The sequence below is a fragment of the Alosa alosa genome, chromosome 1, assembly GCF_017589495.1.
Source record: "Alosa alosa isolate M-15738 ecotype Scorff River chromosome 1, AALO_Geno_1.1, whole genome shotgun sequence".
Taxonomy (NCBI): Eukaryota; Metazoa; Chordata; class Actinopteri; order Clupeiformes; family Clupeidae; genus Alosa; species Alosa alosa.
Genome location: NC_063189.1, coordinates 18,124,137 through 18,151,572, shown reverse-complemented (window position 1 = coordinate 18,151,572; position 27,436 = coordinate 18,124,137). Strand labels below are relative to the sequence as shown.

Sequence of the window (27,436 nt, the reverse complement as noted above, 5' to 3'; positions counted from 1 at the left end):
AGCACTCTATTGGCTGCCTTTCTCAAAGGAACAACAGATGCAGCCAGTGGTGGAAATAATACGGTGACAATAGAAATACAAATCATTCAGGCTGACTGCGGTTTGGAAAAACTTGCAATAAAATTTATTGTACCTCACAATCATGGACTCATACACGTGCAACATTGTACTAGAACAGTATATCAACACTGAACATATTTACATTGTCCTCTATATAACAAAATAGCAATACTGTAAGACCTCTGGATAATGTATACAACTTTTCTCATTTAACAACCCACCCCAGCCCATGATCGTTTAAGACAAAAGAAAGAAAGAGAGAGAAAGAAAGAAAGAAAAAAAAAAAAAAAAAAGTTCCAAAAGGAAGGACGAGGAGGAAGCCAGAAAGACCCTCGAATCAGTTCATCTGCTGTAGGGATTACCCACAGGCCATCTCCCAGAGGTCATGGGCCGTCTGCCCAGTATAGAAGGGATTCCACTCTTCACTTTCACATTTTATTTTTTTTTTCCCTGTAAAGAGGTAAAGTGCTGGGTAGGTGTGCCCACCTGGCTGTGAATGAGGGGGCCTGTTCAAAAGGACTGGAACAAGCTAGTTAACATACTGTATGTAGCACTTTGTGTGGAGGGCCTTAAGAGAAAGAATGCCTGTCAACACCACTCCTGGCTGGAGATTTTATAGCAATGTAACAAGCCTACGAAGATGTCACAAGCACTGTGTAAGCCATTAAGAACACTCGGGCCCCACTGTGATGAGGAGGCATTAAACTACACAAGAATGTATAAGTGCTGAATGAGTATGAGATGATAGCGTTATGAAACATTTATAAAATGTGTTTATCCGCATGATACCAGACCCCATTCTACAGGTGTTTCCTTTCTGGGAGTCACTCAGTGTTTTCCCACATTTCACTTAGTGTTTGTCTTTCTTTTGGTTGATTTGGAAGGAAAGGGATTCAGAAAAAGGACATGAGTAAGTGCCATTAGAAGATTCGATGCAAAGTCTCAAAAGATACAAATAAAGTAGTGGAAATCTGGCTAATGCTTTTCAAATAGCATTTTGAAATGAGTGGACATGCCTTCGAGGGAAAGTCAATGCATTTTGTTCCCACAATGAGCCACCCCCTCCATCCATCCATCCATCTCTATTGCTCTCTCTCCCGTTCCTATGATTCTTCAGAACACGCTGGCCTCAGCCTCAAACAGCATTCCTCATCGCAACTAAGTCCAGGAAAATAGTGAAGCACAGTAAAGGGCTCAATCACTTAAAACGCTGCACGAAAAAGCACTTTGCATTGCTTCTCGTAAACACCAGGAGGGCCTTGAACTAACACGAGGGGTGGATCAAAAGGAAAATCAATGGCTGTAGGTCAACAGCGAGTGTGCACGGGGGGGTGGGGTCTGTGCTGTGTCGGTAAACAGATGGCCCAGGAGACAGGCAATACTGCAGGAGCACATGCATCACCTCTGGAACACAACGCAACACACATCTGCATGATGAGCAAGAGCACGTACACACATGAATGGACACACGCACGCACACCTCAACTCAGAGAAGTTTGAAAGCAAAAAAGAAAAGAAAGAATGACTTCCATGTCGAAAAGTGTGCTTCCACTGTTAAAATACCATTAAGATCGGTCTGGTCAGCCAGTCTGTCACAGTATTTGAGCAAACTCTTGAGCTTAAAAACCAATGACATGTCAAATATCTTGTGCACACCTGAATCAATACTGCATACAAACGTACAAATGGGACACATTAACCAGTGTGGGGCACTGCAAGGTCACTGCCTTGTGCAACCAACTTGAAATCCAGGATTCAGAGACTATAGCCACTCATACCTGGACTTCATTGAAAACACACTTTTTGGAGAAGAAAAAACATCCGAGTGTGCCCTTACATTAAACCAATTTAAAAGAAACAAGAATGGGTTGGTAAACACATCTTTATCACAATGTTGATTTCAACTTGGCTGCTCAGAGGGCCCTTGTGGGGTATGCTGAAGGGCCTAGCGTCATGGTCCCTCTTTGTCAAAAGATGCTGCACATCACCCTGCTTTGTGTCTCTCTCGTTTAGTCTTTTGGCTGGTGATCCTCTCCCCTGGCTGGTTTGTGGATGCTGCTGGAGTGAGGGCATCCGGCACATCCCCTGGCCCTGTGGCGTTGCACACGGAACCCTCTTCCCCATTGGGTCATTCTTTAGTCCGACCCCTCGCTCTTAAAAGGAGAGTCAGGGTAATGCCATCACTGCCCTCACTGCTGACTGAACATGCATGACATGCCTGCACTATACGCTGCACCGCCAAGTCATCCCATCACCTCTCATGCAACGTGGGGAAAGATGGAGAGCGAGTCCATCCTTTTGAGCACTTCTGAGTGAAAAATCAATAAGGGAACATATAAAAAAAAAAAAAAACACACACACACACACACACACAAAAGAATCCACGTCATGATTTCAAGAAATCTTTACAGATCGGCCAGAAAAAGGTGAGCAGAGAGACTGTGAGGAGGGAAAAAGTGTTGTAGAAGTCAAACGCATCATCAGCTTTGGTTCATAGATTCAACATTCTCCTGTACATTCCAACACCCTCTTTCAGAGAGACGTGAAGAAAGAGAGAGGGAGAGGATGCAGAAAAGAGGCTTCTGGGTATGTGTGCTTCTTTTTTGTCCTTTTACACACAAAGAGAGTGGACATTACTAGAAAAAGATCACCATTCAGTTCGATGCGAATGAAATGTTGAGGTGAAAGGCATTTGACAAATACTACTGAAACAGCACTTGAAATATTCTTTTGCAGAAAAAAGACCTTGTTGTGTTTTCTTTTTTTGGGGCGGGGGGGTGGTGTACAATGGCAGATGCCTTTCTGTGGCAATATTTCAGGAGGAAAAAGTGATGCAAAAGACTAATGAATTAAAGTTCTGGTCCATGTCAAACCGATTCTGACGTAGCTTAGCAATGACGCTACTATCTACGTAAGCCCAGTTTCTCCTCCACTGTAAACTTTCCTTGATTTTCGTTTTTGTTGATTTTTTCATAGAAAAATAAACTTTTCTTCCATACGTATTAAAATAAAAGTCATCCAGCAGACTTTCACCATTCTGTAGGTTTTAGCAACAAGGAGACTAGTCATTCCAGGCGCCTGGTATTATCGGAGAATCAGTCTGTGCACTGTGGGGGTTTCCCCCTTGACTGTTCTGACCTAAAGTCTTTTTTTAAATGAAATATTGGCTAGGGGAACTTGGATGCAACTAAGTTTGTTGACATTTTTGAAATAGTACTTCACCCCTATCACATTCTTTGGACTTCCAGAACTCAATGACCCCAATACATCAAACCAATCCAGACTGTCACTGTGATACAATAAAAACAAATAAACAAAGAAACTAGGAGAATTCCATGTAATCTTAACCCTAATTTATATGTGTAGTTCTTTAGAGTTAACTTGGCACAAATAGAGGGGAGGTACAGGAAGACCAACCTCTGACTGCGCTAAAGAGTTTGGGTATTTTCATCACGTAGCGGAGGGAGGACGCCAGACGGTTTCCCCTTTAGCCTCACCACACTCCCTCACAGGGAGGCCATCTCCTCAGAAGGTGGAGGTGTAGAAGTGGGGGGTGGGGATCTGGGGTCCTCTGTTGATGTGATCCTTGGAAAAGTGATTGTCACTTGGGATTAATTGTGAAGGATTCAATTCGCAATCACATCAAGTTTAGGTCTTCCCACTGAGAGCGAGGAAGCTTACTACAAGACAGGTCAGGGAGCTGTACTTGAGAAGAAACAAAGCTTATAAACAACAACAAAAATACAGCCGGTGGCAGAGAGACGTCGTCTTTTGGGACACAAGCGGCAAAGGATGCATGATAAAGTGGGAGGCTGTGCATAGTCCACGAAACAAGGCGCGTTGAAAGAATAGCAAGACCTCTCTTGTCAAGGTTCAATGTGTTTTACGGCCGCTGGTTGGATCACACACAGACTGCTTTTTGACACTTTGAAGCAAACGCTGTTAGCTGCATGTGTGCACTGATATCTATAGATATATATATATATGTATAGAAAGACTTGTGTTTGAATCAGGAATATACATTGGCAGTGATCTCGAATAAGGAAATCAAACAGTCAACATTTCCACAGAGTAAGGGGAGATGGATGTTTCGTGGGAAACACAACAAAAAAAAAAAGTTCAAATAACATGACAGTGATTGGCTAAATGCTTCCTCTGCCTATTGACAGAAGTGTAGAAAGCAAGGGAGGAGGATAATCAAGGTGTGATTGTGGCCATTGAGTTATAAAGATGACAAGCACAGTATCTCTATTTTTCAGAAACTTTTTCCTGTAGCCGATGAAGCCACGGGGACAAAACATGAAGGACACTGTTCAAAACGGTTTTCTGTTCCAATGTTACTCTATATTCTTCCCCTTTCAATTAAGAAGGCTCTCTGGTTCCAGATCCTGGTCTTGGTTCTTCCCTCGTCCTGGTCCTGTGTCTCCGTGGCAACACCGGGGGCGATGCGGGTCATGGTTCATGACTTGACCTCTTCGTGCTCCTGCTCGGCCGACAGCTCCACATCGGACAGGCCAACCTCCACAGCCAGGATGAGCGAGGTGTCCGAATCGCTACTCAACGGGTTCTGGTGTTCACCTGCAACAGGAGAGACACACACAGGACACAGCCTGATCAGAAACAAAATGGGTAACGGACAGCAGTTTTATCTAAAACTAAAGCTCAAAGTGAAAGTGTCAGCTCCTGTTCATGTCTGTTTAGGGTACAGAATAAAGGTCATGGAAGAATTCCCTGACCATCCTGAGGTGTGACACCGACAGTAGTTCCAGGAGGACTCAAATACTGCAGACCCACAAAAGAGAAATCATGAAGGTCTAAGACCTAGACATCAAATGGAGGTCAGTATGAACAGTTTCATTAATAGCCAAGGCTGAGGCTAGACACACAATGGGGGCAAGAGAGGACAGTCTCTTGCTCTAAAGCTCTGGCCTAGATATAAAATAAATGGAGGTCAGAGTAAACACCATTCAAGGCTGTTATGGCTGAAACACTTAAACCATGTCTAACTCTAAACAGCGTGGAGCTGGTTTGGGTTTCTTAACAATAACAGGAAAAAAGATTAAAAAAAACATCACAATGCATTAGAAACTGAATCAACACACACCTTAGGTGAAATCGCAAAAAATGAGCACCTGCTAAGGTGAACTGGTTTCTGCACAACATTAAAAATGAAAGGAATAGCATAACACAAGGTCCAGATGTGCACTGCAGTGGAAGATGGTGCCCAGCTGCCAGAGACCAGTGAAAATGACGCATGCTGAAGGAAGCTGAAGTTTGGGGAAACCACGCTGTGTGGAAGAACACACATTTTTCTCAGCACAAAAGAAAAGAGTGCAGATACGGTCCTAACCTTCCCTTCCTTGATCAATGCAAGGGATTTTCAAGCTTCCGCAGCGAAGAACCGTATTAACTGTGTAAAAATCCTGCTCACTAGAGGATTTTAAGAAGTAGAGAGGAGATGCAAGTGCACATAGAGCAAAGAAATGGTCTGCAGTGTTAAATATGGCAGATAACGAAAGTAGATGAAGTGGGTGAGGTCTGCAACAAACCCTTGAGAGTGTGTTTGTGTGTGTGTGTGTGTGTGTGTGTGTGTGTGTGTGTGTGTGTGTTTGTTTTTGTGGAGATGTGTTGGGGGAGATGAGACCAACAGTGATGTGATATCCCCCATCAGCGTGTCTAGTTTGCTCTAACATCTCATCACTAACTCACTAAAGTTCTTTACACAACATGTTTTTTCTTGACCACTTGGCCAGACACTGCTCTTCCTGAGAGCCCTTATGAAACCCGTGCACAGCATGGGAACACTTTCCTCGTGGACAGTGCTCTGAACAGCGGAGTGTCGAGATTTCCTCTTGCAGATAATGATGGCTGAGCACAAAGTGCTATTTTTAGCCCACTTGTTGGGGCTGACTCGGGCAGAGCTTATTTAAACCAAACTGGCGGCTCATTTTAGAAATCAAGTTCCTTGCCTCTCCCAAATGGCTCTCCAATCAGCACCTGGCAAGGGTCAATCAACGCATTGACATTTACTTTATGAAATGCCTGGTACAATTAGTAAAATGAATGATCATGACCCTGAAGTTTGTTTGATTGCCACATTGCAATAGAAAACAAAGGCAGAAATCATTCTCTCAGACAAAATCCAAAAGAGACATTTTACCGACATATCAAGTTAGCTCATGGTGGACATTAGAGAGCTCATCTATGCAGATGTTTTGACCTGTATGTCATACAAACCCACCACACTTTTGTTGCAGTGGAGCCTCTGCCTCAGGTTACATAAACGCACAGCTTAGTGGGAGAGAACAAGTCGTCGTCTCAGATGCCGTTCTGATGAGCATTACCAAACCAGTGGGGATCCATCCAAGTCCTAAACGATCCCAGCTGCCTCACTCCAGCTCTCTCTCCTCTTCGCCCCCACCCACCCACGTCTTCTGCGGCACTTGAGACGCTCATAAGGTAATGGAACAAGATGAGGGGAGAAAGTGGTGGCAATTCACTTTAACTCAATCATGACTCAATGCCCAAGAGGCAGGCCTGTGTGTGTGTGTGTGTGTGTGTGTGTGTGTGTGTGTGTGTGTGTGTGTGTGTGTGTGTGTGTGTGTGTGTGTGTGTGTGTGCGTGTGCGTGCGTGTCCACAGTAACAGTTCAGGTGGTGTAACTGCTGTAGGTCTGAATTTGATGGCGGGGTCAGATACAGCAGTAGCCATGCCAGCACGTCTTATTCTCCTGCTGCCTGAGTGGTTCCATTAGCTAGCCAGCATTATCTCTACCTTTCCACCCTCTTTCCACTCAGCCTCACTTTCCCTCTCTACATCTTTTCCACCCACTCCCTTTCCTTTCTGCCCTCACACACACCTCAGCATCTCCTTCTTATTTACACACATTACACAGTTTTCTCTCAAACACGAAAACACTCACACCATTGGACACACACACGCTCACACTCACAATCTCAGACCTTCACTGCCAGCCTCACTCAGAGGCCATCTTAGGTTAGACTAAATCCAAATCCAAATCCAAGCAGGCTATCCAACAGCCCACAGTACTCTTGACCTCTCTTGACCAGCGGGACGGCTCAACACGTGGCCACGAGGACACGGACTGCACCCCCTGGCCAACTCTCCTGCTCATCCCCACTGGGGTAAACAGACAGCTGGATGAGGGGCGCAAGGGAAAAGGGAGGCCTGAGAAAGGCCAGAGCAGGATTTATCAGCAGAGGCGCACACATACAGTCAGCAATATCCGGCTGCTCTCACACAAATAACAAATCATCAACCCCCCCCCCCCCCAAACTCACACACACAAACACTTCAACTCTTTGCAGTTGGCTAGCCCCCCCCACCCCTTCAGGAATGTTGTTCCTGTGTATCCAGCAGCAAAGGACCACAGCTCTTGAGGAATGGAGAGAAACCGCAAGGGGGTAGAGGAGAAACTGAAAGAGAAATAGAGAGTGAGAATGCAGGGGTCCTTCCACTGGCTTTGCAGGGGAAACAGAATGGGCATTATTGTGCCCAGGCACACTCCCTGTGCCTGCAGCCCTGAAGCTGAGCTCATTAGTGGATTCAGGCAGCACAGGGTGTTTTCACTGCGTGCAGCGGAGAGCAAGCCCCTCACAAAGGCAGCATTTACTTGTTCCCTGGCACAGGTCTTTTTTTTTTTAAAGCTTTTTTTTTCACAACCCCTTTGCCTCCCTCCCAGCCCTGCATGGCGGCTCCAGTTCAGACTGGAATTTCAACAGCCACCAGCAGGAAGTGGCTGTAGGGCTGCCAGAGCAAATAGTCCCAGAGCACTGCACATAGGCACGTTGAACACACACACACGTTCGTTCACACACCCCTAAGCATGGGCTAGCATGGTAAATCATACTTTGAACAGGTCACTAGTTGGCTATCTTAGCCAAGACTGTGGGCAGATTCACAGGTCTAGCATATTCGAGGAAGTGCTCAACTAGTCAGGATAGCTAATTCTATTAGCTAGTAGGGCTGTACTATAATCGCATTGTCTATCTTTCTTCCCCATTATATGAATTTCAGCTATATCGCTATGTTGTGATAATGATGATACCATTTTGCATATGTACAGTGCTAAAAATAGGTCCACCATTCATAAATTGGGAGTAAAAATCTGCATTTAATTAATAAAATGAATTAGTTTAATTGCCATCGAGGTTGGTGAAAAGGGCTTACATTTACATTGCAATTTAGGCCTTGTTTGTTAAGTGTATAAATTTCATACTATATTTCTATAGCAAAAATAGACTTTAAGTTATGTTAACTATTTTTTCATTGAATTTACAGAAAATGTGTAATATTGTGAGATGTATTGTTATTGTCATATCGTGATATGAGATATTGATGAGATTTTCTTCATATCTCACAGCCAGGGTAGGAATTTCACGGCGGCCACGATGGCCATGGCCGTCGAGTTCCCGTTATGCCGTGTGGGGCCCTTTGAAAATCAGAGGTTTACAGGCCACGGTGGCCTTGGTGCCCCTTCTTTCAATATTCTGCTTTACGTCCTACTAATAGCGATTTTTATTTAGCCTGTGCTAAATAAAATTTATTTAGTCTTTTACGCAGTGGAGAAAGTGACAGCGCAAGAAAGAAAGTGCGTCCAAATTCACCCATTCTTAGTTGAACTACTCGCGAAGTAGCCTATTCATCACACAGACATCACAAGTATCACATGAAAGAGCTTTTTCTCAGCTTTTAAACGATGTTGTAATTGCTGTGTTGAACGGTTCGCGAGAAAAGTAAATAATATAATTCAATTTAATCATACATTCTACACTGAAGGTTGCGTACCATGATCTCCCTACCCATTCATCTCGGTGGAATACTTTTACTTAACCCTTCTTTTAACACGTGACAAACCAGATATCAGAATAAACAGGAGACCTTACCGAACACAAAGGTGTAAAGCAGTCCCCTGTACAGTTAGCCGTTCCAGAGTAATCCCGTTTTGAATTTGCAGTAAAGTTCGACATACATGGATGTCTCCAAATTTGGGCTTTAAGTTTTACAATGTGTTTAAATTGTTCCACATGATTTCATAACGGGCCAAATACAAAATAAATGTTACAAATATCGTCTAGATATTGGTTAATCAGAGGACAGTTGACTAAGAGTTTGTGAAAGTAGCCTTAATGATCACAAAATGCTAAGCATGCATCTAGGCTATTTGAGTTTCTTAAAGCTGAGCTGTGCTTAAATTGTTCAGTACATGATTTCATAACAGGCCAAATATAAAATAAATGTTACATATAGCCTAGAAATCTGTAAATATTAGATGATCAGATGATTTACAGTTCTATGTTATGTCATGTTTCATGTTTTTGTAATGTTTCATACAGTGATGCAGGTCTACTGCAGTGAATAAGCTAAATACAACTTTGATCATTTTTATAGCCTACTACTGTATAGTTAACTTTGGCCTTTGTGCCCCCCACCAAATATGCCCAACTGAAGGCCAAGTGGCCTTGCCCCCAGAATGGTGAAATTCCAAGCCTGCTCACAGCCCTATTAGCTAGCTCTATTAAGGATTTCTGGAAAATTAGCCAAGCTAGTTCTTCTAGAACCTTTTCTACTTAGCAAGGGCAGGAAGAGTGGCTGGGCTCTGAAAAGTTGTGGAAAGTATCGCCAATCACATAGCAACAGTAGCAGTGCACTCGGTGGTGTTAACTGAAGCAACTCAGAGTTGGATTCAGAATTACTTGCATGACCTAAAAAAGTGGTGATGGCAACGGAAATATTTTTTGTTTAGTCCAATGGCCCTAGGGTGCCCGGACTCATGTGGTTTGGGTAATGTAACACAGAGCAGGTGACTGCTGACCCAGTTTACATGATGAAGGCAACAGCAGCGCTGGACTAAAATGTTGCAGTCTAAGCTCCACCTATATAGAGCTGTAGGAGGATAACTGCAAAGTCCTCATAGACAGCAGGTCAGGGAGCAAAGGTATATGAGGAAATTATGCTTTTTACCCCCTTTCATTGTCATTTCATTGCATCAATCAGAAGTCAAGGGAACTAAGGCAGAAAAATGAGAGTGCAATGAGTTTGGGAAATCAACAGTTTGAAGAAACCAATAGGCCATTTGAATGGCTAGGGAGGTTAGCGTAACTTTAGCGTAACAGATCTAGCTGTCTAGTTAAAGGCCAGTGTACTCCAGTGGAAGCCAGGCTAAAAGATAACCATCAAAGGACCATCACTGCCACAACTATGAATATGAGGTGGGTGAAATAGGAATTGCAAGTATTTCCACTGTATTTGAAATGAAGTTCAGTGGAACAGCATAATCAAGAGGTGACATTTGGGTCAACTCAAAATGGTCATGACTTACAGACCTTTGTCTTTCAGTCTGTGAATGTGTGTGTGTGTGTGTGTGTGTGTGTGTGTGTGTGCATTACTTACTGCTGGCAATATGGCGGCTTTCTCCGATCAGGGCGAGGGGGTCGACCTCGTGGTAGACCTGTGGCAGGCCGATGGAGCGCACAGCGGGGTCCAGCACCACCGAGCTCTCGCTCACAGTTACCTCGCTAGCTCCGGTCACCTGGTTGGTGGGTGGCCCTCCCACAGACACCTCGTAGTCCGGAGGAATGTCGTCTGAGCAGTCAGCGTTTGGCTACAGAGGAGTAGAGAACATCTTTAAAAGAGGATACTCAACAACGAAAACGGAAACAAAAAAAAAAAACAGTAAAATCATTATTTGTAAGACAGCAAAATCATCCTTTGTGAATGACAGTGGGCTTGACATAAATAGAGGTATCCTGGTTGTGTGTAGGTAGGGTGTGGTGGGGTGGATCCTTAGTAAAAGGAGAATGTAGATGCCTGCGGGTGGGAGGATGCACCATTGGAGAGAGCGATGAGGAGAGGGTGACTGGGAGTAGTGGTAAGAGAATTCCCAGGAACAGTGGATAAGCATGTGGCCTGCTGAGGGCCTGCTCAAGGCTCACCGGGATCCCTAATGCTTTGAGGATGTTCATCTTGCACATGGGACACGTCCTATGGTCCTGCAGCCAGGGGTCCACGCAGTACTTATGGAAGACATGCCTGAGGATGGAGAGACGCCAAACTCAACTCAAAGTCACATATTTTACACTTTTACCTTAGGTCCAGATTAGCTTACTGAGAGCTAGATAAAGAACTGACAAGCATTCTTTGTCTGAAGAGAACCCTACCTGCAAGGTAGTATCCGGACCACATCATTGGGCTTGTAGCCTTCAATGCACACTGCACAGTTATCAAAGTCTGACTCTGTTTCCTGCAAGAACAATCCACCAACAAAAGGCAAATGAGGCACTGTACCCTTTTAGCAATGGCTTTCCTGGAAAATCAGTGGAACATTAAGGAACACAGGGGCAGTAAAAATGCAGTGAGCGTGTCTGATGAGCCAGATTGACCCCTCAGGCAGAGCACAGCTCCTTATCAGCCACCACAGAGACACTAGATCAACCTGTTATGGTCAGGGACAGCTTAACCTCCTCTTTAATTAATAATACAGACACTATATTGTACATATATTAAATATGTAGGCTGAAATATATAGCTGGGGGAGAGAAGCGTCTTTGGCAAGGGCCCAGTTTAAACAGCCTTGAGGTCAATCACAGATCAATTTACTTATTTTAACAGAACAAACACACAACAAGGGGAGCTGAGATATATGTATTTGTATTTGTATGGTCTTGGGTGAAAATCACAAGGTATAAATGGTTTGGGAGTGCTTCAGATACCACTCTGGCTTTTAATATGCACTTTGGCATACATCTAGTGTATGACTACTATTTACACATACTAGAGGATCGGTTCTCAAAACAAACCTCTGTCTGAACCTCAAGAACGACAATAGAGAAAGGTTAAGTAACATCTGTGCAGTGTGGAGATGTGCGTGTCAGGCGGGCCTGTACCTTGTCTCCCTTCCTGATGGTCCTCACTTGCAGCTTGCTAATGGCTTTCTTGGCAGCATCTCCCAGGCGCCTCTGTGGAGGAAGCAGCCTTCAGTGAGAATCACAAGCAACAAGAGCCTCATAAACCACCATGGAGCGCCACTCATCAACTGGGCCAGAAACGCCGCACATCTGGCCAATGAACGAGAAGCCAAGTCCCCCCCCTGCTCAGAGCACTGCTGGCGTGTTCACGCTCTGCGAGAGTCGACCTTTTCCCCTCTGAGCACAGAGGCTGGGATAAATCCCATTCAGGAAGATTAGAATGGCAAAGGAATAGTAAAGTATAGAGTCTTTATTGTCCTATAAGGATATTCTTTTTTACACACATTACATTCCATGCAGGATATACACAACCTCATACATATAGCATATCACCAATAACATATAACATAACACACACCATAACCCCCCCCCACACAGTTTCCTCCTTAACAGAATGCAAGCAAGTGGACAGTCCAGGCCTCTGTATCTGCGGCCAGATGGAAGTATGGTGAAGAACCGGTTCAGGGGATGGTCAGGGCTGCTTGGTGCGGGCAAGGCGTGTGGTGGCTGTGTCATTTGCATCAGTGATGCTGGTGGTGGGAAGCTGTATTATCTTGGATGCTAAGTGTGAGATTTTAATGAGTTTGTTCTAGCTGGTGACATTTAGTATGGTGAAGAAACAGGGGGAGAGTAGAGTAGAAGGGGTTGGATGATGCTTTTGTAGAGTAGCAGAAGGAGATGGGGGGCAACATACAGTGATCTTAGTTAGGCCATGGATGGTGGTGTGAGTGAGTCCAGGGGATGATTTTGATGCATGAATGACCAGTTCTTTTGTCATGTTGAGTTGGAGGTCGTTATCAGAGCACCACAGTGCAAAATCTGTGATGGACTGGTGTTAAGTTGTGATGGAACTGTTGTCTGTAAGTAATCCTACTATTCTTACAACCGGCGCAACGATCATAGAATGTGTTTGAACAGGTTCACGCCCCTTTTTAGGGGAAGACACGTTAGCATTATATCATTGATTCCAATGGGAAAAACAGCTAGTAGTCACACATTACTTCTAGTTCACAGGACATTCAATCCTTTTACTCACAACGATTATGAAGAAATATGTATATGTAACTGACTCATGTCGAACGTACATTACCAACCTAATTCGTTTCTAATACCCCAAATGATGAGGACCAATTTAGCCCGTAGCTAACAATATCAATATTAATGTAAAACGTTAGCTAGCTAACTGTGGAACTTCAGTATAACATAGCCAATTATGTCACCTAGTTGTAGGAAATACGTTTGTATTTCAAGTGACAGAATTAAGGGTTGACTTATGTTTAGTTGACGTTATGAAATATAAAGTTAAGCTTGCCGAACTTAGTACAGTCAGCCACGGGCAGCTTGACTGTGACTACTCGTTCATGTACTCCTGTTAGTAAACTGGAAAAAGCAAATTGGAATGTAATGGTCACCTTAATCCCATGAACACACGGATGACTCTCACACAAACCTTATTTTGTGCCTTTTATTCACGTTTGTTCAAAGATTTAGTAAGTACAAGCCCTTATCGCTCCTCACTTTGATGCAGCTCCATAGGCTTCCATTCAATCGAAATGGTAATATTTCCCCTAAAAGGGGGCGTGTACGTCCAACACATACAAAGTTCCCGGATGTGCCGGTTGTCCATATGGCTGTCATCTGCATATTTGTAGTAAGTGGTGTTGGGTAGTAAACTCTGGAGGTCATTTGTGTGTAAAGTGTGTACACGAAGGGACTGAGTACGCAACCTTGGGGGGGTTCCAGTGTTGATGATGATGGTTGATGATGTTGTTGTCCCTATTTTAAGGTATATGTCCCTATACATTGACTTATTTGTGGCGGCCCACCACAATATCAACATTGACCACCACACAATGATTTTCCTGGTTGTACTAAAGTGTGCTTAAGTCTGGTTAGAATCATAACCACACTGCACTAATTTGTTAAAAACTGTTGCATTCAGGTTAATTCTGCAAACCTACCACCACAAATAGAATTCAATTATGTGGGAAACACTGATAAGTATATATACTCTTTCGATCCTGTGAGGAAAATTTGGTCTCTGCATTTATCCCAATCCGTGAATTAGTGAAACACACTCGGCACACAGTGAACACACAGTGAGGTGAAGCACACACTAATCCCGGCGCAGTGAGCTGCCTGCAACAACAGCGGCTCTCGGGGAGCAGTGAGGGGTTAGGTGCCTTGCTCAAGGGCACTTCAGCCATGCCTACTGGTCGGGGTTCAAACCAGCAACCCTCCAGTTACAAGTCCGAAGCGCTAACCAGTAGGCCACGGCTGCCCCCCCACCAGTAGGCCACGGCTGCCCCCCAAATTATTTATACGTTATTTTCACTGTCTGTGGCCTGTTGCTAAGAAAGTTGTTTATCCAGTGGATGAGGAGAGGGATGACATTCAGGTGCTGTAGTTTCTTGATGAGTTGATGGCGCTGGATTGTATTGAATGCGGAGCTGAAGTCAACAAACAGAACTGAGGCGAAGTTATGAGGAGTCTGGAGGTGGTGAAGGAGGGAGTGGAGAAGGCATGCCACTGCGTCCCCTTTTCGGCCGGTATGCAAATTGGTATGGGTCCAGTTGTGTGCCTACAGTAGGTAGGATGAGGTGCAGTATGATTTTCTCCATGCATTTCATGACTATTGGGGTGAGTGTGACTGGACGGAAGTGGTTGGGCTCTGAGGGGCGTGGTTTCTTGGGTACAGGTGTGATGGTTGATGGAGGAAGCATCTGTTGCTACAACTGAATCAGGGAGGGTGAGTACACACAGGTCTGGGGTGGGTGGCGTGAGATTACCTGATTGCGGTCGCGGGCGTTGGCGTAGCGGAACCTCTGGATGTAGTAGAAGACCAGCCAGGCGAGGGAGATGATCATGAGCACGATGAAAGAGATGGAGACGAACACCACCGAGGTGCGGCTCACATACTTCTGGAGGTTCCGCGTTCCTATGGTGATGTGCATGTTGACTGTGATGTTCCGCTCCAGCAGCGAAATGATCTCGCGGCCCTTGGGTTCCGGAATCATGATGGCCACAATTTCACCAGTGCCTATGGGGGATAAACGGAGACACATGGATGTATATTACTGTAAATATTTTAACACCAAACATTCTAACTAAACATAGGGACAGAGGGACATCAATATCGATAGTGATATACAAGAGCCAAATAACTGAGGGACATCAATATCGATAGTTATATACTAGAGCCAAATAACTGAGGGACATCAATATCAATAGTTATATACTAGAGCCAAACAACTGAGGGACATCAATATCAATAGTTATATACTAGAGCCAAATAACTGAGGGACATCAATATCGATAGTTATATACTAGAGCCAAACAACTGCTGCAAGGGCTTCAGATCTAAGACAAGGCTCCATTACTATTTAGTAGGGCTACTAGATTATGGACATTGAATTGATTGACTGCATTGACAGCCCTACTAACTAGAATGAAAATGATGGAATCTCAGTGGTCTTGCCATAGAAATAGCTCAATCCATATTAAAAGGCGGAAAAAATAGTCTGTTGCTTTTTCAAAGGAATAACACCAGTCAGTCCAAAGGCGGAAAAAATAGTCTGTTGCTTTTTCAAAGGAATAACACCATTTTCAGTCCATTTGAACATTTTTTGCACCAACAAATCATTAAGGGTAGCCAAGACACTGATATGTAGACACTTAATTTGTAAAGAAGACTTCTGCTCTTCCATTTACAGACTATTTACTAAACATTTTTGAAGTGCCTCTTTGGGGAACAATACCAGCCTTTAAATGCCTGCCTATAGACCCTTTCAACAATAAAAACAAAAACAATGCTTCAACGTTCTATTCGGGTCCCAATCTACTTCCTCTGCATTAAGATAACATATGGAATGTTAAAACGGAAGCCTTGTGGGGCCAACTATGATGCTGATAATGGAACTCTCTTGAAAGGGCCTATACATTCCAATAAAACAGCCAAAATAGAGTACTCAGCTACCTCTATTTCCACACTACCAAAACGAATTGCTGTGGTTAGCTCCAAGCACTGAGGCCAGGCCACTGGGCCAGCAAGATAAGGCTGGCACAGATAGCCAGACAAACCTAATACATACCACTGAACAGTCAGCACAGGTACGTACACACACACACACACACACACACACACACTCTCTCTCTCACTCCACTGATGGCATTCTGGCATTACCCTCTGCTGTCATCAATCAGGTCATGCACGTACTGCTACAGGGAATGTTCGATTCTGCCGATCGGTTAATGAACAGGCAGCTTCAGCACACGCATCAGACACTCACGCACAAACATGACGTCCAACACGCATATACTTACCTGTAAAGACTTGCACACCAAGCCATTCACACCCTCTCTCAAACACAAACACATGTAGCAAAATCTATTTGTTGGTCATCTGTCTGCATGCAAGCACTCAACGCCAACATTCCTTCTCCCTCTCACTCGCTCGCTCTGCCTGCAGGCATTCAGCCACTACAGAGCTCCAGACATTACTTCAATTACTTCAAATCAATTAACAGGTTAGAAAAAATCACAGCTTTGCTTTTCTGAACAAATGATAAGTCAGGCTAGCAGGCATTTCAGCGAGGCCAAAACAAAAATTCCCCAGCAAAATAGTAGGCTACATCTCCTGACACCTTGTACACTGCCTCTAAAGATAGGGAACAAAATATGCCATTCAACAGGTTTTTTTTTTGCATTTTAAGGTCTCCGACTTTGAAGTCTCAAAACACAAGGACGACAACATCTAATGTCAAGACTGGACCTAATTAAAGGGGGAGACCCCATGAGGAATGCTGTCCAGAGCGGCCAGCCCTCCATTAGCGCCAGCATTGGCCGCCTCTGCAGGTGTTGCTGTTCTGACCGCTCTGAACTCCATGGTTGCTCCACTAACCTGCTCCAGGCGCTTCCCGCACAAAGGGCTCGTCAGGTGACCCCAGCGTTCTCTGGCCTTCCCGACTCTTACTTACATATCGGTGTTTTTCTGCCATCTCTTGGACCGGACTGGAATGCATGTTTGTTGAGTTAACACAACCCAGCTTCGATCACTGAAAACTGGGTCAAAGAAGGCAAAAACCTGAGGCTTTCCCATAAAGTCCAGTGTTCACAACGCCACTGCCCCCCTTTTCTTTTTATGCTATGGTTCTGCTCTCTGAGCAACAGCAGCCTCCATCTGTCTGGACCCTTCTTCTTCTACCTCTCCTGCCCTGCCCTCTTGGACTCTCTTCTCGTTTACACAGTGAGGGGCTGCTGTGAGCTCCGGGGACAACTGGCAGCTCTCCAGAGGGACACCAGACATGGTGGAGTCCCCCGAGATAAAAGACCAACACTTCCCATTCAGAGGGAGACAGAGAGAGAGAGACAGAGAGAGAGACAGAGAGAGAGAGAGAGAGAGACAGACAGAGAGAGAGAGAGAAAGAGAGTGTGAGTGATGTCGATGCCTGGTGAGCTCCAAATGGCCTGTCTGCCAGGAAGAACAGATCGATCCGACGGGGAGACGCCACAAGGGCTGGGGCTTGGCAGGGTGGAGACACACACACACACACACACACACACACACACACACACACACACACACACACACACACACACACACACACACACACACACACACACACACACACACACACACACACACACACACACACACACACACACACACACACACACACACACACACACACACACACACACACACACACACACACACACACACACACACACACACACACACACACACACACACACACACACACACACACACACACACACACACACACACACACACACACACACACACACACACACACACACACACACACACACACACACACACACACACACACACACACACACACACACACACACACACACACACACACACACACACACACACACACACACACACACACACACACACACACACACACACACACACACACACACACACACACACACACACACACACACACACACACACACACACACACACACACACACACACACACACACACACACACACACACACACAGACCAACACTTCCCATTCAGAGGGAGACAGAGAGAGAGACAGAGAGAGAGACAGACAGAGAGAGAGAGAGAGAGACAGACAGAGAGAGAGAGAGAAAGAGAGTGTGAGTGATGTCGATGCCTGGTGAGCTCCAAATGGCCTGTCTGCCAGGAAGAACAGATCGATCCGACGGGGAGACGCCACAAGGGCTGGGGGCTTGGCAGGGGTGGAGGTTCTGAAGTCTGGAATGCCGCCACATCAGAGCACAGCAGGGTGAGGACGGTGACAGTAATGACAGCAAAGCGCATGGACAGAAACCTAAGTCACTGTGATGTGACAAAAACAGATAGGCTTAACTAATGCTAACTAACAGATAGGCCTAACTAATGCTAACGCTAAACTAGGCATCATTTTCACACGCTGCAGTAGCTATGCTCTGCATGCTTTGATGCGGTTCCGAACTCTCTATCCCACTGAGGGAGGCAGGAGGAGTTGGGGCTCCTGCAGTCAGTATGTGTGTGTGTGTGTGTCCTGGGAGAGGGGCTGATTCTTTCTGTTCTTTCTTTTGTCCGGTCTTATATGTTGTGTTATGTCTTATATGTAGTGTTATGTCTTATATGTTGTGTTATGTCTTATATGTTGTGTTATGTCTTATATGTCACTATGCCTGCATAGAGTGTTAAAATATTAGTGTTATGTCGGGGATAAATAAAGTTTTTTAATTGAATTGAATTGATGCAGGAGTGATGTCTTGGGGCAGCCTGCATACACCACACCAGGGGCTGCTGAAGTGTTTGAGAATTGATGCAGAGTGTGTGTGTGTGTGTGTGTGTGTGTGTGTGTGTGTGTGTGTGTGTGTGTGTGTGTGTGTGTGTGAGCGTGAGAGAGAGTGAGTGAGTGAGCCCTGGCTGTGTTGGCTGCTGTGGTAATGTGTGGCTCTTTAACCTGAGGGGAGGTGAACTCACTCATCCTTTATCAAACGACTCACTCGCATACTCACACACACAACATGTGCACGTGCACACGCACGCCCCCACGCACACACACACACACACACACACACACACACACACATTTAGTGACCTCCTGCAAATCCCACCCAGCCTGAGTGACCTGTATAGTCCTCACAAGCTTAAGTGGAGGCACACGTCAGCCCTTTTTGCAGAGGGCATGGCTTTTGGTGGTTTTAAACTACATTCTACCACTAAACAAGCTCAGAGATGCAGAGGCTGTGTATTTCTAAAAACAGTGGAGACGAAGCCAAGCGAGGCACATGATGGGAGGAGGGAGAGGAGGCTGAGAGAGGGATACAGCCTCTGGTGTTGCTGCTGAAAGGCAAGAGGAGAAAGTGAGAGAGGAAATCAACAGGCTTTTCAGACATTTGAAAGGGCCCATTTCAATCCCTTCAATCTTTCCTTTTTGAAATGTTGTGTTTAATCTCTGGTCTCTGTGAGGGGCTTGGTAGGAACCAGCAGAAACTAGTGCACTGCACACAGGTCTATCTCGTGTGTGTGTGTGTGTGTGTGTGTGTGTGTGTGAGTGAAAGAGAGAGAGAGAGAGAGATGGATAGATAAAGACTATTTATGTGTGCATATGGCATTGAATATATGGAGATTTAGGTTTATTCTTCAATAAAACAGATGAAGATATCAGTTAAGATAGAGGAGAGATTGAAAGAGATTGAAAGAGATTGAGATATTGTGTGTGTGTGTGTGTGTGTGTACCCAGCTGCTTCCAGGTGGGCACCACCAGCTGGGTTCTTCATTGTCAGCTGCTGGCCTGAAAACTATATTTAACTCACTCTGAACCATGAACTGCAGTCTCTCTCTCTCTCTCGTGTGTGTGTGTGTGTGAGACTGCTGCTATGGCCTGATCAAGCCTCATGCCGTATTTGAAAATCTGCTCATGTAATGCGCAGAGTCCGCATGGACAGCATCCGCACTAGAAGAGAAGGAGGCCACCACACCACACTTTGTACACGCACGCGCGCACACACACACACACACACACACACACACACACACACACACACACACACACACACACACACACACACACACACACACACACACACACACACACACACACACACACACACACACACACACACACACACACACACACACACACACACACACACACACACACACGGCAAGTGAGCGGAGTGATTCATGTCGTCTTTCCATAAACTCTCCCTGCAACAGTTCTTCACCTGCATATTCATATAAAAAAACGTCTGTGCAAAAACTGCAGTGTGCTTGGGCTCTAGGATGCCTCTGTGGGCATCTAACCCGGATGAAAAACACAACAGAATGGGTTTCTTTTGGAAGGGAGTTGAAAACAGCATTCTAATGGCATTAGCGTATCAAGTCCAGCTTTCCTCAGAGCCACCCAGAGACTCACTCTAACAATGGACAAGACACACGCATTCACCACCACACACACACGCTCACACACGCAGAGTAATCTGGCATCCAGCTCCAAGGCCTGGCTGTTACATAATGCAACGAGAGCGTGGATAGCAATGGCCTCTAGAGCGATGGTCAGGTCTCTCTCAGAGAGGAGAGACAAACACACACACGCACGCACGCACGCACGTACACACACAGTACACACACAGTGAACACACAGTGAACACACACACACGCACAGTACACACACCTACATGTAGATAGGTTACAGGGATGGTATACAGACAGGAAGTTTATGAGAGATGGTAAGGAGAGGAACATGGAGAGAGAGAAAGCTGGGGAATGGGAGGACTAGGCTATGCGCTAAATAAACATGACCTCTCATCATGAGCTCTCTCACCAATGCAGACACAATAGCTATTCTAAACAGGAATGAGGGTGTGTGTGTGCGTGTGTCTGTCTGTAGAGAATGCTCTATTGTGTGAAGCGTCTGCCTGGATTTGGAATCATTATGGAGATCCCACATCCAAGGTTTAAACAATGAGACAGACTCAATCCATGAAACTAGGACTAGTAACTGGGGGTCTGCATTGTGTGTGTGCGTGTGTGTGTGTCTGCAACTCTGCATGTGTGTGAAAACGTCAAAGCAGTACAGGGTGATACAAACACACACACACACACACACACGGGGTGTATAAGACAAGGGAGGGCCGTGGATGTTTCTTAAGAGTGTAAAGGTCACAAGGGAATGTGTGGAGGCATGTATACACTGCTCACCGCCCCCTCAGTCTCTCTCATATGACTGTCGTGATGGTCTCACAGAAGCCATAAAAAACGAGGCAGCGCTGGCCCCCATACTCCCTGTTTTCCATGACTAAGCTCAAGAGAATGTATCCCGACATTCACATCGGCAGGAATTTGCACAGCACTCCACCAAAATCTGCTGCTTCACAATGATGCAAAACAGGGCTCAAAGTACGAAAGTAGCTCCTCCAAAGTAGAATATAGCTTGTGCAAACTGGGTCAACTACTACCACCCCACCATGATGACTTGAGCCTTAGCCCCAAACCTACACGTGGCAGGTTTGTCACACACACAAAGGGGTTGTGTTTTATACAATGGGTGAGTTTCTGTGTGTGCATGCTGGTGGAGAGATGTGGGGGTGTGCACGCACGTGCTGTTGGTGAGGTGTGTGTGTGTGTGTGTGCCAGTGATCCTCTGGTGGCTGTGTTTAGTGCTGAGCTGGGGATTTCTCTCTTTAGCTGAGGGGGAGGTCTGCCGCAGGGTACTGGATTATGTAGAGCCTCTGTGATTAGCACTAAATACAAAATAAAAATGCTCACTGCCTCATCAATGGAGGGTGTGCGTGCGGGGCTGCACACTGCCACATTCAAACACATAGAGTGTGTGTGTGTGTGTGTGTGTGTATGTGTTTTAGTGAGGCTGTTTGAGTGTGTGCCAGTCTGCCTGTAGATCTTTATAATGTATTTGTTAACATTAAGTTTGAGTTGGTGGGTGTTTGTGGGAAAAGCCTGCAGACAAAACGCCACTAATTCCCCCAGGAGGTCTGCTGCAGACAGCTGCAGTTCCCCTGGCCTTGTTTTGTTCCACTCCTGATCCTCTAGCTCAGAGGGCGAGAGGTCAGCTCAATTTTCCCTGGGGACGCTCTTGTAGTGTCCACAAATTCAGGCCTCTGACTCACCCTGGAATACGCCAGACATGAGCAGCATTTGCTTTCAACCTGACTCCAACCACTCTATTGTTAATGGGACCACTAAATCTCACCAGCCTTGTCCATTTGGCCCTGCAAAGACACAACAAAGCACGTCTTGGACTCAAGTATCTGATTCTAGATCAGGTCATGGATCAGCTATGGAATTCAGGGAGAGGGACTGAGAAACCAGTAGCTGACTGCAGATCCAGGGCTGTCTCTCAGCACGGGTATAAAGCTCCTACATAGTTACCAGCAAAGATTCTAGAACAGAGCTCCGCTCTAGAATCTTTGGTTACCAGATCATAGAAGCAAGGTCTGATGGGATAGCTGTGGGAGTGGGGCATACAAAGGGCCCTGTGCAGCACCAACACAAGGGCTCCTGTGTTTTTCCTTTTTGTCACAGGTGTATCCTGGGTAAGGTCTGCTTGGCATGAGGGGGAACAACACACTTCACACTTACACACGCACACACACAGCAATGCATCTGCAGCAAGTATGATGACTGCCACGTCACACTCACATCTCCCCTCTGTACTCCCTCCGATCCATCACCACATCCTAGACACTAATCTTCCACTCCTATCACCCCATCTCTGAACACACACACACGCACACGCACACGCACACTCACACGCACACTCACACGCACACTCACACGCACACTCACACACTCTGTCAGCTTCTATTAGGTGGCTGAGTCTGAGTCGTGACTGGCAGAGAGCCAGGGCCCCCCAGAAATAGCAGCCAGCTTCCTCATCTGCTGTAACCACTGGTCAGGCACTCTCATGGGCTAGCCTGGATGGGGACGGTGGGGGTCACAGACGGGGTGTGTGTGTGAGTGTGAGTGTGTGAGTGTGAGTGTGTGAGTGTGAGTGTGAGTGTGAGTGTGAGTGTGAGTGTGAGTGTGTGAGTGTGAGTGTGAGTGTGAGTGTGAGTGTGAGTGTGAGTGTGAGTGTTTGCTTAGCATTGGGGTGCATGATAAGTGACAGATTGAATGTTTCCTTATGAGTGCAGCTCAAAGTGGTTGTATGTGAGGGGAAACAGTGCTTGTGTGTATGAGTGGACAGAGGTCTGCGCATGTGTATGTCAGTCTCACATGACACACTTGCGGTCTGACAAAAGGAGTGAAGTAAGCGTCAGGCCTGCACGTCTTCACCTCCTCATAACCAACCCCCTGACACGCACACATGCACGCACGCACGCACGCACACACACATTGTGCAGTTGTTTCCACTGCCATACAGCATTCTCGTATTCAGCCATAGCAGGCTGCAGCTGGCAGGCCCAACAGCAGGAGTGGAGTGAGGGAATGCAGAGGGGTGGAGGAGCACTGGATCACTAGTCAGGGTCCAATCTCCAGACCTCCCTGGCCAAACTTACTGAGACACACTCTCTAAAGGTTGCTTTTAAATATGGACACAGGCAAAGAAGAGTGGGTGTGGGGATTTTTTCCTGTTAGAGGATACATGAGGATTAAAAGGGAGGTTCAGAGAAAGGCAGAAGCATGGGACATGAAATAGGACAGGCATTCAAGAGCAAAACAGACTGACTACCATGAGAGAGACAAAGCGAAGGTCAGGGATATGAAAAGCATAGGCTTATGACAGACAAGCAAGAAAGAGAATAGGAATACCAGCAGTTCCTCACTTGAGAGTGGTGAGTAGGCATGCATTATCACAACTCGGTCAGGATTAATTGCTAATTGAAGGTAATGAAGCATCCTTTCTCTTCTTTCAGGCGATGAAGCCAGACTGGGAGAGGTCCCTCCTACGCAGCCTGGCATCTTAATACCACACCAAGACCCCCAGCTGCCACCCTGAGCATAAACCAGCCCATTGTGCCAACGCTAACTAGGCACCTACAAACAAGTAACTACATAGATAAACAAACACAACAGAGGTTTCTTCTTTTCTGATAAGAAGTTCTGATGGACAAAAATATCAAGTAAATGGTTGTTGTGTTCTGTCAATGTTCAAATCTTGTGGTGAAGTTACTTGTAGATAATCTGCTGGCTATTCAGTCCAATCTAAAGCTGTAGCGTCCTATGTATCTGTCTAAAAGCCTTCATCCCCAAATGTCACAAACAGGTGCATGTCTCATGCATATTCATCACGTAACCTAGTAACTCTAGCACAATGGTTATTGGTTGTTGCCAAAAAATAAATACAGCTGGTTGGGTCTTTACTCTCTAGATATGTGTCAGATTAAAGAGAGGCAATGAGTTACACAAAGTCAATAGAAGTTATAACCTTACCTTGGCATCATAACAATATATGGCTACCATAATTTACAGTTAAATTGGTCACTGTTATCCTGAGCAGTTATTTAGCCAGCCAGCCAGACCAATGGATACCTGTCTCTGCTGAATTAGGCTACTGAAGCTAAGCACCTGTGGCCCTGGATGGGATACGTCCTTGGTGCATTGATGAATTGTTGTTGTTAGAGACAAAACCTGTCCTGTACTAAGGCATCCTGATTTACAAAATGTATTAGCCTAATGTCTGCCACACAATCAGAAACTGTTCTAAATGTCCATGACAGCGGTGTAAGAGGGGTGTTATTACATTTAGTTTCATGGAATTGCCATAGAATGGCAATGTTTGTTGTCCTACAAGCAGCTCAGTGCAACTTTAACTTCATAAATCAATTCCAGTGTTATGTCTTGGGCAGGGTTGGGGCTGATGGTTCTACAGAACCCTGAAATGAATAGAAAAATGAGAAAAATAACTGATCACTCAAGGAGAAGGAAATAGGGTAAAAGGCTACTCTCCCTGCAGTGTGTTCAGATTCTGTAGAGGCTGAGGCCCACCTCGGATTACATCAGAACTGGAAGATCATTCTTGGGTCTTCAGTGATCCTGCATGCCACTAAACATGCATTAGTCACGGTGGCGCTGTGGGGGAGTGGCCGAGACAGCTACACACCACCGACTGTGTCCCAGACATCCACACCCGCCACACTAATGAGTTGCCATCGGGCCGGCAGACTCAGGGAAGCTGGGTTGCTATGGTGATATCTCCGCCATGCGCCATCACCACCAACACCCAACAAGGCACTGCATCTCTATCAACATCACTCCTCCCTACCTGTGTTCATTTTTGATAGCAATCAGAGCATTAAACACAGACACTTTCCAGTATGAGTTCTCTGAGGAGGGTAGTGCCGGCACAGGCTGGCTTACAGGCCAACTAGTTCTCTCTCTCTCTCTCTCTTTCACTCACTCTCACACACACACACACACACACACACACACAAGGCAACTCTGTCTTTGATCTGGAATAAGATTAACTTTAAGAGTGCGCATTTATTGGGTGGTGAAGAGATGCAATAAAATCCACAACATTCCCATTCAGTAGCCTAAACAGAAAAGGTGCTGGATGTCCTGAGACTACAATGTATCTTGTTTTGTTGTAAAAACAACATGCATCACTAACTGCTTTTGAGAAGTAAACACTGACGTTCATCACTATGTTGTTACACAACAGTAAAATAAAAGGGGGATTTAGAAGCTATCCATGGCATTTACCACTACGTCTGAGGAACTCTTGCACATTATCTGATTCACTTGCACTTACATTTATTATAAACACCATTTCTGACTATGGACTTTTGTCAGGTTATCATCTTTTTCCCTCTGAATTAGCTTAAATGTGTTTGGGTTACTAGTTTGATTAATATTTCAATACAAGAGCAACACCTGCCTCTTCAAATGTCTTTCTTTTTCTCGCATGTCAAGTCTTGAGGTGTGCACAAGGCCTGACCTGGAACTATCCCAAACACCACAAAACACTAATGGAAGAATGGCCACAGCTTTAAGAGATTCCAGTTTTCGCGGTCCAAATAAGGAATTCAACAGGAGTAAAAATGTAGCAGGACAGTGTCAGTTTAATGTTGACTGGAGGAGAAACTCCTTCTTTTTTCCATTACATTAGACTAGTTTCTGAGCAGCCGAGGGGAGTAGGAAGATGGATGAAATTATGATAAACACTGGTGCAAAAACGTAGACATTCAAGATCAAGGTTCCTGCTTCAGTTCACAATGTTGTTTACAATATTTGGCCACTGCACTCCGGGTCAGCGTTAAGCCTACATAATATGCAAAACGTATCACGTCTACCTTTATGATGTCGAGTGAAACAAAATGTGTTGTCACTGTTGACCAACGCTCACTAGCGACATAACGACCCTTGAGTAAATACATACAATGCCGGCGCTTTACAGATCAGCGGTACACAAATCACAGATGGCTGAATGGTTAATGATTTCCTGAACTTGTACCTCAGCTCATGTTTACCAATCACCTTGATCTTGCTAACAAAGAGATAGCACAGCCACTGTTTTAGGCTTCTGTGGACGTTTATGCTGTTTGTGAGGGCAATTGTCACATTATCATTTAAAGAAGCAGAGGAGAATTGTCCGACACTTACCTTGATGAGGCATTGTTATGGTTTCGTTGGCATTACTCGAACCCACGTTAAATATTACTACAGCGGATGCATTGTGGCTTGCCGCATGTCTAATCTTGTCTTTGTACGTGCAGTTGCCACGGGCTATGAGTGCAATCCACGCACTGTTGGGGTTTGGAATAGGGAATTTAGTGTTGGGGTCGCAAGCCTGTCTATCTTGCAGGACGGAGGGCATGACCACCACCCCTTTGGCTTCTTTCTTGAGTGAGTGTTCGCCATAGCGCCCGCACTCTGTTTTCTCTGTTTTGATCTCAAAAGTCACGGGATCCAGATAGGTGATGTTCACAAAGGCAGTATACCATTCCTCTTTCTCCGCCACAGTGAAGTCTAGACACAGCAAATGCACAAAACAAAAAGAGAGCAGCCATGTTGAAAGAGCGAGACTGCGACAGGCTTGTATCAGGGACATTGCCATGTTGATACGGAGGTTAGAGAATGTTCCCCCTCCACGGAGCTAGCTCGCTAACAGCTAGGAGCTGCTTCTTGCTATCTGGCGGCTTTATCCCCAGAAACACACGTCTATATCCGACTGTATCTTCCGCAATAAGATGGAGCAGTGACTAAACTCAAGTGACACTAGTTACTGCTTTAATTTACGGACGATCCACAATATCTGGTCATCATAAGAGACGATGTTATTACTGTTGATCGCTGAAGCGCTCCACCATCGATGCAGCTGTCTGTCTGTGGCCTGCAATGTTGTGAAGACTCCAAAGAAGTTGCCAAATACTTCTATCCGTGATCCCTATAGGAGTGCAGCCCCACGCAGACTGTTTTCTAGGG

General features: G+C 45.4%; 1 protein-coding gene across 1 annotated transcript; it reads right to left on the bottom strand.

The window, feature by feature from the left end:
- Positions 1-101: 101 nt before the first annotated feature.
- Positions 102-27,436, bottom strand: rnf150a (ring finger protein 150a). The gene is made up of 7 exons (XM_048247114.1): positions 26,615-27,436; positions 14,836-15,086; positions 11,966-12,037; positions 11,240-11,322; positions 11,015-11,111; positions 10,473-10,683; positions 102-4,638 (listed from the first exon to the last, which is right to left on the bottom strand). Exons 1-7 carry the CDS (start codon positions 27,066-27,068, stop codon positions 4,520-4,522), a joined length of 1,287 nt encoding a protein of 428 aa, XP_048103071.1. The 5' UTR covers positions 27,069-27,436; the 3' UTR covers positions 102-4,519.

Coding starts and splice junctions, on each gene's coding strand:
- rnf150a (XM_048247114.1), bottom strand. CDS start 27,068: ATGGCAATGTCCCTGATACAAGCCTGTCGCAGTCTCGCTCTTTCAACA. Junction 12,038..14,835: donor ACGCCCGCGACCGCAATCAG/GTAATCTCACGC, acceptor CTTCCTCCACAG/AGGCGCCTGGGAGATGCTGC. Junction 11,323..11,965: donor CCATCAGGAAGGGAGACAAG/GTACAGGCCCGC, acceptor TTGTTCTTGCAG/GAAACAGAGTCAGACTTTGA.